General features: G+C 36.9%; 1 protein-coding gene across 8 annotated transcripts in view; it reads left to right on the top strand.

Annotated features, from left to right (window-relative positions):
- The window catches only part of TANC2 (tetratricopeptide repeat, ankyrin repeat and coiled-coil containing 2), a 363,824-nt gene that overhangs the window by 239,105 nt on the left and 110,760 nt on the right, over positions 1 to 13,959 (top strand). For all 8 annotated transcript variants that reach the window (XM_032870890.1, XM_032870889.1, XM_032870888.1 and 5 more), the window contains one exon: positions 11,292 to 11,417. In XM_032870890.1, the coding sequence (XP_032726781.1) occupies positions 11,292 to 11,417 (126 nt within the window). The remainder of the gene's footprint in view (positions 1 to 11,291; positions 11,418 to 13,959) is intronic.

Raw genomic sequence — 13,959 nt, 5'->3', positions numbered from 1 at the left:
TGAAAGGTCTTTCATCCCTGACCTAGATGTCTGATGTCTTCCGCCATCCCAATTTGTTAGAAGTAGAGTAAGATATCAGATCCTTCCTACTTCCTGGCAGTGAGATATGACTGTGGGCATACCCACAAAATTAAAAGGAATGACAATACCACATGTTAGTGTGGATGTGATGCAGCTGAAATTGTCATACATTGCTAATGGGAGTGTAATAATAAACTGGAACTAGCACTTTGTAAATGTGCTTGGCAAGGTCTGTTAAAGGTGTCTAAAGCTGTTTATGCATGTTACCTAAAACCTATCAGGTCCACTCCTGCATAGAATGGCCGTCAAAAATAAATTCCCAGGTGCCTGGCTGGCTCAGCTGGTAGAGCACATGACTTTTGGTCTCAGGGTCAGGCCCCGTGTTGGGCATGGAGCCTACTGGGAAAAAAAAGTCTTTATATTCACCAAAAAATAACTAAAATAAATATAAATAAATGTAAGAATGTTCATATCTATTTTATTCATAATACCCAAAAGCTGAAATCATCCAAATGTCTGTCAACAGTAGACTGGTTTAATAAATTTTATACAACAATGAAAAAGAATGTTGTAGCCAAGATAACATCATGGAGAGGGCATATTATATGAAATATGTATATTTATATGAAGTGTAGAAAAATAGACAAGACTGTCATTTCTATGGTGATAGAACTAAGATAGTGGGTACCTTTGGTGGGAATGTCAAGGGAGCCTTCTATATCTTGATTGAATGGTGGATGCATGGGTGTGTACACATATAATCATTTATTGAGCTATGCACTTAAGATTTATATAGTTAACATATATAAGCCATACCTCAATTTAAAAAAATGTATAAAGTCTTCTGTCTTTCTGAGGGTTGCTGGGCGGAGGGGGGTTTGGGGAGGGGAGGTTATGGACATTGGGTAGGGTATGTGCTATGGTGAGTGCTGTGAAGTTTGTAAACGTAGAGATTCACAGACCTGTACCCCTGGGGGGAAAAAAAAAATAAAATATATATATATATATATATATATATGTTTATAAAAAATAAAATTATAAAAAAAAAAGTCTTCTGTCTTTCTAGAAGGCTTCTGTCTTTCTAGAAGAATTTTCCCTTTGGTTTAGAAATAGTGGTTCTTGGTGACATAACTAGGTCTTTGAAGAAATACCTATTTTTAGTGTTGATTAAAAATCACCTAGGGGGCGCCTGGGTGGCTCAGGCTGTTAAGTGTCAGACTGTTGATTTTGGTTCAGGTCATGATCTCAGGATGCTGAGATCAATCCTCTTGTCTGGCTCTGCATTGGGGGTGGCGTCTACTTGGGATTCTCTCTTCCTCTGCCCCCCACCCCTCTCTCTCAGAATAAATGAATGAATGAATGAATATATACGTGTGTGTGTGTGTGTGTGTGTGTATAAAATACCTAGTAACTTCAACAAATGGATAATTTACTTAAAGTGTTCCACGTGTTCAGACCATAAACCTAGGATCAGTACCCAAACTGGCCAGAAATGATTTTAATTGCCACCTTAGTTCAGTGTTACCCTAGATAAAGTCCTAAAGCAGCAGTCTCTATGTGGATTGATCCTTTATTAAAAAACAATTATTTTGAGTTATGTTTTACATATCATAAAATTTACCCATTTTGAATAATCTATTCAATTTAGTAATTTATAGCATATTTACTAAGTTATGCAACCTTTACCATAAACCAATTTTAGGACATTTCATCATCCCAATAATATGTTGTGATGACATGGTCCTCACGTCTATTTAATATTAATTTTATTCCCTTCCCCTGCCCCAGGCAGCCACTAATCTATTTTCTATCTCTGTAGACTTAACTTTTCTGGACATTTTGTATAAATGTAGTCTGTGGTCTCTTGTGTCTGGCTTCTTAGCATCATGTTTTTGAGGTTCATCTATGATATAGCATGTATCAAAAGTTTGTTCCTTCTTATTGCAAATAGTATTCCTTCATGTGCCTGTACCACATTTTATCGATTCACCAGTTGACAGGCATTTAGGTTTTTTCCAGTTTTTGGCTATTTTGAATAGTGCTACTATGAACATTCATATTCAAGTCTTCGGATGGACATATGGTTTCATTTCTCTTGGATAGATACCTAGGGGTGGAAATGCTGTATCATAGGGTAAATTTATGTTTAACTTTTTAAGAAATTGCCAAAATGTTTTCTAAAGTAGCTGCACCATTTTACATTCCCACCCATAAGGTATGTGTGGATTACTCTTTCTCCACATTCTCTCTACCATTTGTTACTGTCTTATCTCTTACTATCATTACTTGGGTGGGTGTGAAGTACTATCTTGTTATATTTTTAATTTGTATTTTCTTAATGACTGATGGTGTTGAGCTTATTTTGTGTGCTCATTAGTTATTCATATATTTTCTTTGGTAAAATATCTTTTCAAACCCTTTGCACATTTTCTTGTTGGATTTTTTGTCTTACTGAGTTGTAAGCATTTGTTGTATATGCTGGATACAATGCTTTATCAAACGACGGGTTTGCAAAATATTTTCTCCAAGTCTGTTGCTTATCTTTTCATTTTTTCATTGATGTATTTTGAAGCACAAACATTTTGATCACATCAGTTTATCAAATTTTTCTTTTTGTGGATCATGCTTTTGGTGTCATTTTTTATCTTTTTAACAGAAAGTACACTGTTTATATCAAATACCACAAAATAATGATTTTTTCTTTGTTATTGGAATTTATTTGTTTTAAATTCAAGTATTGGAAAATATTTTCTGTACTCACTTAAATTCTTTCTACCCTCTTCTTTTCCTTCTCCTACTGCTCCCCCATGTTCAAAAAAATAAAAGGGATAACGTTAGCCTGTTTTGCTATGCCCATAGACTGTAACTGTTGATTATTTTTCCATTTATCACAGTGATCATACCATAATTAGAGCCTTTCTGGCTAGCACAGATTTTCAGATTCTTAAGTAGTACTGATCATGTTTGCTGAAAAAAAAGGGTAAAAGGTAAATGTACCATCAGAAGCCAGATAGATCAGGGGGTTCCTGGGTGGCTTGGTTAAGCTTCTGCCTTTGGCTGAGATCATGATCCCAGGGTCACTGCTCAGTGGGGAGTCGGCTTCTCCCTCTCCCCCTTGCTCCCCCACTTGTGTGCTCCCTTGCTCTTTCTCTCCTCTCAAATAAACAAATAAAATCTTTTTTTAAAAAAGTTTAAAAAGGAAGAGAAAAAAAGAAGCCAGACAGATCTGTCTTGGAGAATAGGATTTTATACTCTCTGAGTAGTACAAATTGAATGTATTGGAGTATGAGCATACTTAATCAGAAAATTATTTTTTGTCATTGTTGAATGTAATACAAACAAATCTAGTGTTGCCTACAGTGCAAGTCATAGGTCAGGGAATAGTTTGTATTGGATTGTTTTCTGTATCTGGAAACCATGGTTTCAGTATCCTCACAAAGAGGCAGGAAAGTGAACTATAAACCAGAGGACTCCGTTATCTTCAAAATTTAATAGGTTATAGGTTGAAAATGTTTCCAGAATGTAGAGAAATAAAGTTACTTTTACAGGAAATTATCCTGCTAACTGTGTAATGTTTTATAAATGTTTGGTAAGACCACAACCTCTGATAGTTAAAATGATTAGGTATCTAAATCATTTTTTAAAACAATTTCTTAGCTGTGGAGGGTCAGCGCTCAATATAGCTCTAGATATACTTATTTTCCTTTACTTTCTAATGTGCACATATGAGTTGTTCCCCAAAGTGTGGGAAGATCAAATACTCAAATCTCTTTGGTGAAGAGGAGTAACTGAGGATTTCAAATATGAGATATTTATTTATACTTATTAAATTATTCTAAGCATATGAACAGTTGAAGGGAAAAAATAATGCCAGTTATAAAAGGCCTTGTTCAAATCCAGCTCTTAAATTTGCCTTCTTTTTAAAACTTTATTTCAGTATGAATAATATAATTACTTTAGAGATGAAATAACACTGAATAATGATGTGAAAGTACCATTCACATCACTTAAGAAAATCTGGGGGAATAATTGTTTAAATGGTCCTTGCTATGTTATAGACTTTTTCCTACTTGGGGAAGAGAGTCACCTTCTTTGCTTGAGCTCTCTGGCATCTTTATGGGGCCACATCTTCTGGCAGGACCAGGAAATTGTCAAGGAATTATTTAAATTAATTTGCTGCATTGAATTCTAAAGAATAAAATTGACTTTATTATTCCATATAACCCTTGATTTTAAAAAGAATGAGAAGGACACTTTTGTAACACTTTACTTAGAAATAGGGTCAGTACATATTCAGATGTTTATGGTGATTTAAAAAAATTTTTTTTTCTGAGCTTTGAACTCACCTGCAACATACATGGAAAATATATATGTAAGGAAATTTTTTAAACAACCATGTACTGGGGCACCTGGGTAGCTCAGTCTGTTAAGCATCTGTCTTTGGCTCAGGTCATGATCCCGGGGTCTGGGATTGAGTCCTGCGTCAGGGGGGAGACTGCTCCTCCCCCTGCTTGTGTTCTCTCTTTCTGTCAAATTAGTAAATAAAATCTGTAAAAAAAAAAAAAAAGAAAAAAAAAAAGAAAGAAAAAACAACAACCATGTACTCATTATCAACTATTAAAATAGAAGTCTGATTATTCTAAGTATAAATATATTGATCCATTAGTTTGGTCCAAAAGCTGTATACTTTTAGAAACATAAAGATTCAAACAAGTGAAGTCTATACTTACATGTATCATTTAAAAGCTCCACAATATACCACATATGAAGGTAGTACTATTTACTGAAAATAAAAACTTTTAACTTGAATGACAAAGTGATTAAAGCTGAGTTTTGGCAATCTCTACTTTCAAGGCTTGAGTTTTTCCTAGAGTAGTTCGGTTTTCTGAATATAAATTCAGATGTATAGACTCTACCTTTAAATTAAAATTCTAAGATACAGAAAATTGAAACTACTGTCTTTCATTGTTTTCAAAATGTAAATCACTACTGCATGTTTATTTTTTAAGCCTGTTGTGCTGAAAGGAATTAGAGAATTTGTGGACTTGCGGTTGCATGGCAGAAATTATCGGATAGTAGGATGTCTGTGATCTCTTAAAATGAGATTGGCTGGGAATTGGAGGGATGTGGACAGCAGGAGTAGTCACTTACAGCAGCTGTCCTCATTGCTTTCTGTGAAAATGAGGAGTCTGTCAAGGAAACATACAAGCAGTGAAAGTCAGGGGAAATACAAACTCTCACCATCTACTTGGTAACGTTTGGAGCTGCACATTTTCCTAAGAAAAAGATCTTAAGAATCAGGTAAATGCAAAATGGAAATCTTGGGGGATTTAGGTGAATCCAATCAGAAGCTGTAATGAGGATCTTATGAAGAAGAAAATACGGGCTTTTCAGCAGTCAGAATGTTGACTTTATGAATCAAGGGTATAAGGACAGCACAGTGGCTTCTTGCCTAGACTGTAGCAAACATAATGTCATTCCAAGCTCCCTGCTCAGGTCAGCCAGAATGACAGTCGTGCTACTAAAATCTGTTAGTACTAGTGACAACTGATATAAGAAGAAACAATTCAGACTCATACATACTCAACAATTCATACTCAATATAGAGTTGCCTCTGGAATGTTTTGTACCAAATGCTGTCTGCTGGATTTTTTTCTACCCACTTATTTGTTAAGTTATTTTGACTTCAAAAAGTATGTCAGTTAAATGTTCTATAAATGAATTAGCTGTTCAATCCTATGAGATCTCAAAAAATACATAGATGTTCCCTTTTTCCACTTCCCTCTTCCTTCTCTGAAAACAAGGATTTTTAATGACATAGATTTTACTTAGAGAGATTTTACATAGAAGTTTACTTTTTAAAGCATTTTCTTTTCATGTAATTTTTTAATTGTATATTTGTTTTTCTTCTTTCTTTCGTTCAGTCCGACTTACCTAATTATCTCCTATGCTAAAAATGTTCATTAAATATTATAGTATTAATTTAACTTGATGGAACTCTCTCAGATAAAACATGCTAGGACAGTTTCACAGTGAGAGTACCACTGTGAGGTGGAAACATGTATGTCCCTGTAGATCTGCCATTGGTGTTTGTATGTGATGAAGATATTCAAGACATTGTTGCTATAGCCGCCTCCTTCATCCTTAGCTTTCAAAACAACCCCATAAGACAAAACCTAATTTGTCATTCATTGATCATTTAAATGTGGCCAGAACACAGAGTATATGTCAAATACAATTATTCAGTTATTAGACAAGTGTTTACTGAATATGTACTGTATATATAGCAGGCACTGTTCAAAACACTTGAGAAACATCAGTAAACAAAACAGAAATACCTGCCCCACCCCATGAAGTTTACATTCTAGTCAATAAAATAAAATAAATGTAATAGGTAATTTATATAGTATGAAAGAAAGTGTTATCTGCTATAGAAAAAAGTAGAAGAGGGACTTCAAGACAAGTACTTCAGTGGTACTTGAAGGAAGTTTATATAAACATCATTAGAGCCGAGTATATTATCATAGTGATGTCTGGTAAGCATTAAACGGAACGATGAGGAGGATGAAGCTAGAGCCAGACATATATCTAAATCTAGGTAGGACTAGCTGGAATTCAGTTCTGTATTAAGCATAAGGTGCAGAGCACTTTGATTTACTCTGAGGGGACAGGGTTATCAAAGATGAATCAGACATCGCTTTCTTGCCTTCCAGAACCTACCGTAACAAGGGAAGACAGCAATGTAGGCAAGTAGCTGCATAACACAGATTTAATTAATATATGTATGTGGTTGCTAAAGGGGAGAAGCAATTAATTTTGACTGGAGGATCAGTCAGGGAAGCAGAGAAAATGTAACTTGAGCACATTTGACAGTGAGACGTTTGACAAACTAAACAGACTTCTCCGAAAGTGGCTTACAAATGGAAAACGTTCAAGTGATCATGAGGGAGAGTACACCTATACAACTAGTGGAACAAAGGGCCACAGCTAACAGAATTTCAGGTCTCCTGGCTCATCTTTCCAATATTTGTCTCATATTCCTTTAAATAATGGGCAAGAATTTTGAAAATGATGAGGCAGTGAGAAGCGAAGTAAGACTAAGGAGAATAGTGATTTAATAAGGGATACGGGCAGTGAAAAAAACATTGGATTATTTGATAAAGCTGTGATAGATTCAGAGATCGACAAAAAGAAGATACTGGTTGCTAAAGTAAGAAAAAGAACAAATATTTTAGTAGACTTAAGTAGCGCTAAACATAATTTATTTGCAATCCAGATTAAAACAGTAGTTCCCCACCGGCTGATTTGAGGTCTGTCTCTGCCCTGAATCAGGCTTCAGAGCTCTTGCACTTGACACCAAAGATCACTGTTCTTCCTTAGTTCACTGTTTGCCTATGAGTATTTGGATTTGTAGAGGAATGAACCATTCATTCAGCTCGATAATTATGGTATTTGCCTTTTTCTCCTAATGTCATCTGACTGAAATTGAGACATGTGCTCGTTCCAAAATATCTTTACTACATTTCTTGGTTTTGTGAAGTAAAACAATAAAACAACTAATGTCCATTTTCCAAGGAATTAAGATGGTAAAGATTTGTTTAGCAAAGCTTGTTAAGTTTACACTAAACGTTTTGATTTAACAAATGCTGCCAGCAGCTCTTTCGGAATAGGAAACTGACGCTGTGAAACTGAGGCTGGGGCTGGTAGTACCTGCCAGAAGGTCTTTTCAGTAAAGAGAAATTAAAATGGATTATCTGTTATTCAGATCTCTACTCAAAGTACAGATCTCACTCATCTATAAATCCTTAAAAGATTTATAGATGAGTATAATACAGAAAAAGAATTTAGGAAAAGGGGCCCTTTTTTCCTTAACACAGCTTTTTACGCCGCTCCATGTTGTTGCTATATCATTCCACCTACTGTTAAAGAAATACACATTCTCTTTTTATTAAAACATATCAAATCATTTTAGCGCATTGACATTTTAACAAGACAATGTTGCTTTAAAATTACATAATGTGCCATTAATATTGCCATAATGGTAACCCGAAACTAAGCACTCACCCAGTGGTTAAAGTTTCCATTTGAGTTTTATTTTAATGTGAGTAAAAGAGTCTCATTGTCATTGATACTCTTTTCATATTACTCTTCAGTTTATCAGCTTTAGAAAGTACCTTATCTTGGGACGCCTGGGTGGCTCAGTTGGTTAAGCGGCTGCCTTCATCTCAGGTCATGATCCCAGCGTCCTGGGATTGAGTCCCACATTGGGCTCCTTGCTCGGCAGGGAGCCTCCTTCTCCCTCTGCTTCTGCCTGCCTCTTGGCCTACTTGTGATCTCTCTCTCTCTTTCTCTCTCTCTCTGACAAATAAATAAAATCTTTAAAAAAAAAAAGTACCTTATCTTTATTTTTTGTATTAAAAAAAATAACAAATTTGGGGGCTTTTGTTTGTTCTCTTGTTTCTTACTGTGAAAAAAATATTTGAAGAGTGAAGATTATTAGTCCAGGCTATACCAGCACCTTCACTTGCATTCTAAGGTCTCTGTTGCCCAGATTTGATTACTGCTCTTTGAAGCCAATCAGGAGTTGAGGAGAAGTGACAAAGATGAAAAAGGTATTTTTTTTTTTTAAAATAAGCCTTTTAAGGAAGAATTAAATCTGTTTAAGCTTTAAAGACGCGGGGAAGGGGCACAATGCAGAGAGCGCTCACTGGACTGATGACAAGATAGCTGGTTTTGAGGCCTGGCTCTACCATGAAAGAGTGATTCACTGTAGACAAGTCACTCTACAGTACTAATCTGTAAAATGAAGCGATTTGACTGGTTTGGGATCAACAGACATTCTATTAAAAGGCCAGCTAGTAAGTATTTTAGGCTTTGCAGGCCAATATGGCCTCTCTCGCAACTCTGTTGTAGATGAATACTTAAGGAACAGGCAAGGCTGTGTTTCAGTAAAACTTTATTTGCAAAAATGGGCAGCAGACCAGATTTCATCTACAGTCCTGAGTGTGCTGACCTCTGGACTAGATGACTGTTAAGATTCCTTCCACATCTTTATTCTGTGGTATGGCTTTATTACCAACATCACATATATGAAAAGATTGTTGCTCCACTACATTCTGTGGTGTATGGGTCAGGGGCTAGCCAGGATACAGAAACCATATTTTACCAGAAAATTTGATATGTAAAAAATGATTGACTATGTTTAAATGAACTGAAAAGGTAAAAAGGAAACACGAGGTATCATGGACTTAGCAACTGCAGGAAACAGCTAGCATCTCTGAGCCTGTGGGCACAAGAAGAGGCTGGGCTTATTAACCCATAGAAACTTGGAGGAAAGGCCCTACAAAGCTGAAATTCTGATCTCTGTGTAAGGGGCCCTGCTCAGCCGATGCTAATATTTCTCTGTTCCTACAAGGACTCTGTGGAAATGGGAATTCTGAGGGCTCTTTTTTTCCCCTCTCCCTTTCTTCTTCTTCTTCTCCTCTCTCTCTCTCTCTCTCTTTTTTTTTTTTGGGGGGGGGAGCTACACCCATATAGACAAAGAACCATACAAAGGAAAACAGACTTAGATTAAAGCAGGAAAGACTAATAAACATAAGAAAAACTAATTCATGGAACCACATTAGAGTACCAGTGGGAATAGTGTAAGTCATTGTCCCCAGTGTTTTTAAATGAAAAATTCTGTAGTTATTTTTTCTGGATAGTTTTAGTTTCCGAATGCAAAGATCAAGATCATCTCTTGTTCCTCTGTTACTCTCCCAGTGGGAATGATGTAAGAGTCATATCTCCAGTGTTTTTAAATAAAAGATTAAATAGTAATCTCTTCTGCATCGTTTTAATTTCAGAATGCGGAGATCAAGATTATCTCCTACTCCTCTGAGACTCTCTCCCACTGATGTGTAATGTGACATTTGTCTTCCTTTTCTTGGTTTACTTCCCAAGACGAGCTTTCAGAGACTTTTATTTCCCCATAGAAACTATATCTATAAATTTGGAGAAGTTCCTTTTGTCTAGGTTTCTAGCAGACCCAAGTAACTGAGGTTATTGTAGTAGTTGAAGGATGAAGGGAATATATATCTCTTGAACATGTTCTCTCTTGTTCTTTTCTGTCTTTCTCTACTTCTATTCTGTTTTTCTCTGTCTTCCCTGTCCCCCCGTTTCAGAGAGCACTTTGTGACTTTCTTTGTGCCACTTAGTCACAATCCACCTTAGATTGTTGTTTGTGTCTTAGCTTAACTGGGGATACGGACAGTACTTCATTACAGCTCTGTAGCCAAGAGTGATCTCATTTTCCTCTCACCCACTCAAAACAGTCACCAGAGGTAAACTGGCAGCCATGCCAGGGAGGGCCTCAAGAACAGGGCCTGGCACACAATAAACTCTTGGTAAATAATTGCCATCAAAGAACTGAATAACCCCCGGCACAGAATCGTACATAATTAGCAACAAACTGAACCAACAGTTTAATTAATAATTTATAAGCTCTAAATGATTGTATTCTGACAGAAGTTTGGGCGTGTTGTTGTTAAAAACTGTTTTGTCTTTAGTGCTGATCCTTAGTTTCCTCACTTTTTGGTTCATTGTGAATGTTCCCAACAGCTCTCAATATATAGCCTTGCCAATACCCATGCATTTTCCTTCTCTCTCCTGTGGCTGGGTTAAAGGGTTTATACATGCAGTGGGGGGCCTTATTACCTGACTGTGTTTGGAGGGCAACTAAGTGTTTCTTGGAATTCATGGACATTGGCAGTTCCCTAAAGGCTCTTTAGCAGTTCTCTATCTGTTGTCCTAGTGCCCATCTTTCCAACAGATACACACACATGAAGATTGTTTTCAGAATGTTTTCATATTTCATTCTTTAGCATGAAGGGAAAATGTCGGAAACAGAGCTTCATGTTTTTCTTACAGCTCAATATAATTTGGACCGTGGTTCTCCACTGATGATGTTTATGCCTTGTTCTGCAAGTGGTAGTTGTGACTCCAAAGAAGCAAAAACTAATAATTTTTGTTGTCAGGTACAAGTGTGTTTGCCAGCTTGTTGCTAGTACTCTTCATAACCTCAGGCAGTTGATAGTGATGAAGGAGCTGAAGACAACTCTTGACATTTTCTCTCCGCACATGTTCGGGACACTGACGAGGACCATGAGTTCTGCAAACTCTTGGTAAATGTATATGCTGGAATAAGCTCTGATTCCCAAGTTTGGGGGATAGAGACTAACTGAAAGTGTTCTGAACTTATATATTCTGACTAAACTTTTCTGTCTTGTCAGCCACAAGCTCTGCCCACTTGGAGGACCTTGCTTACCTGGATGAGCAGAGACATACGCCTTTGAGAACTTCTCTTCGAATGCCGAGACAGAGCATGGGCGGTGCTCGCACACAACAGGATTTACGAGGTTAGAACTACAGAAGGGCTTTGCCTGGTGATGCCCAGGCAAAAGTGGACGTGGGCAGTAGGCAAAAAGCTTGTTTCCTATTTCCACTGTTACTGAAGCCTCGCTTAAGAAATGAGCATGTCACCGTAGAAGAGCAAGATAAACACCAATATGTTATACTCATCATAGACATTGTAATTTTGAATAGTTGGAAACATTACCCTTGAAATTCTCCAAGGAAATAAGAGTAAAGGTGGTGATGGAGGAAACAACCTAGATTTCAGAAGTGGGTGTTGATTCACTTCAGGTGAGCTTGGTGCTAATGGTCACATGTTTCTTGGAGAATTCATTTTGTTTTCATCCTAGTGGCCATTTCCAGTGACATACAATAAGTTTATTTACTTGGAGTTTTACACAGTGTTTCTAATTCTCCCCTGGCAACATTTAAACCACTTATCCTTTTCCCACTCAGGCAACAGTTTCTTTACATTTTTTATGCATACTGCTCGTTCCTACAATCAGGAATCCAGTCTTTTCAAAGACTTTTTTCATTTTGTTGATCCCTTCCAAAGATAGTCTAGCTGAGAGACCTGTTAGTGGTATCACTGCTTGTGCTTCTAGGTTGTCTAAAATGAACCAGAACATTTCTGATCACCTTAACAGAGAGTGGTCTGCTTTCTCTAGTATGTCATAATCCAGAGTTCTAATATCCCAGGTGCCTTTTTTTTAATTATATCTCCTAGATTATTTTCATCTTTCCTCTGCTCTCCTCCTCACCGCTTGTCCAGTGCTAATCTGTATAGGCCAACATGCGTAACTCACACAGGAAGGGTTATATTCATGCCTGCTGTCCATTCTGGAAGTCATGGTACTGATAGTTTACCAGTGATGACCAGGCAACTAGGAGCATAAAATAATTGGGTGTATTGCTGCAGTTACCAAACCTCCCATCAACTATAGTGAGTTGATGCCTGTCAGTTTTAGTTCCCAGTCCTATACATTCTCCTCACCATTTCTTCAGCTAAGCCACGTGCTAGTTGCTTAGTGTATACAGTTGTGTTTTTCCAGCCTCGGAAGTGGAATTCTATTTAGCAGTACTTAGTGCTGATTCGTTATATCCAAAGCCTGAATAAATCTAATCAAAAGACTGAATAAGTGATTTGTGCCAAAACCAGTATGCATAGCCATAATAAAGAAGTTTGGACACCTGATTTCACTCATATGTGGAATTTAAGAAACCAAAGGAATGATCATAGGGGAAAAAAAGAGAGAGGCAAACCAAGAAACAGACTCTTACCTGTAGAGAACAAACTGATGGTGACCAGAGGGGATGGGCAGGATGGGTTAAATTGGGGATGAGGATTAAAGAGTGCACTTGTCTTGATGAGCACCAGGTGTTATGTGTAAGTGTTGAATCACTAAATTGTACACTGTACATTAACTGAAATTCAAATTAAAAAAAAATTGGATATAGCTATTGATCTGTATAGACCTTCAGATTTGGCTGAAAATCTGCTCCATTGACATCACCTTGTATTTCATGGCTGGAAGACATACACTGTTTCTCCTATTTTGTGCTCTGCTTGTCATTGAATGATGGATTTTATACTACAGGCATACTTCAGAGATCTTGCAGATTCGGTTTCAAACCACTGCAGTTTTAAAGTAAATATCACAATAAAGCAAGTCAAATGGATTTTTACCTATAAAAGTTATCTTTACACTATATTGTAGTTTATTAAGTATATAAAAGTATTGTCTAAAAAAAAAGTGCATGCATTAATTTTAAAATACTTTATTATTTAGGGGCCCCTGGGTGGCTCAGTTAGTTAAGCATCTACCTTCGGCTCAGGTCATAATCCCAGGGTCCTGGGATTGAGCCCCACATTGGACTCGGTGCTCGAAAGGGAGTCTGCTTCTCCCTCTCCCTCTGCGCCTTCTCCTGCTCATACTCTCACTCTCTCTCTCAAATAATTTTTTTTAAAAAATCTCTAAAATATTTTATTACTTAAAAAATGGCAACATCATCTGAGCTTTCAGTGAGTCATAATCACTGATCACAGATCACCATAACAAATATAATAATGATGAAAAAGTTTGAAATAGTGCACACATTCCCAAAATGGAACACAGAGACAAAGAGTAAGCAAATGCCCTTGGAAAATGGCACTAGTAGATTTGCTCAATGCAGGGTTGCGACATACCTTCAAATTGTTTAAAAAAAAAAAAAGGAATTATCTGCATGTGAAACAAGAAAACAAGGTATGCCTGAAAGTAGAAAATAACATCTGTTGACAGATTGCAGCTGTATATTGTTGAGAACCCTTCTTAAAGGGTTGGGTTCTCTTAGTACTTGATGGTGTGTATCTGCTCTGGTAGGTAAAGATGTAATAAGATCTTTGACAGATGCATTCTAGTGAGCTTGATATTTAGACACAGATAGCACTTATATCCAGAAAACAACAAAAAGCTTTGCTATTGCCCTGAGCTTCAGCCTCAGCGTTCAGTAAAACCAAAGATTTTCAAAGCATGCCTAAATCTTCAGAGAGCTCTCTGCCTGAAT

Source organism: Lontra canadensis, unplaced genomic scaffold, assembly GCF_010015895.1.
Source record: "Lontra canadensis isolate GAN:19392208 unplaced genomic scaffold, GSC_riverotter_1.0 scaffold41, whole genome shotgun sequence".
In the NCBI taxonomy this organism is placed as follows: domain Eukaryota; kingdom Metazoa; phylum Chordata; class Mammalia; order Carnivora; family Mustelidae; genus Lontra; species Lontra canadensis.
Note: the sequence above shows the minus strand (reverse complement) of the source record. Positions and strands in the feature narration are given on the sequence as shown.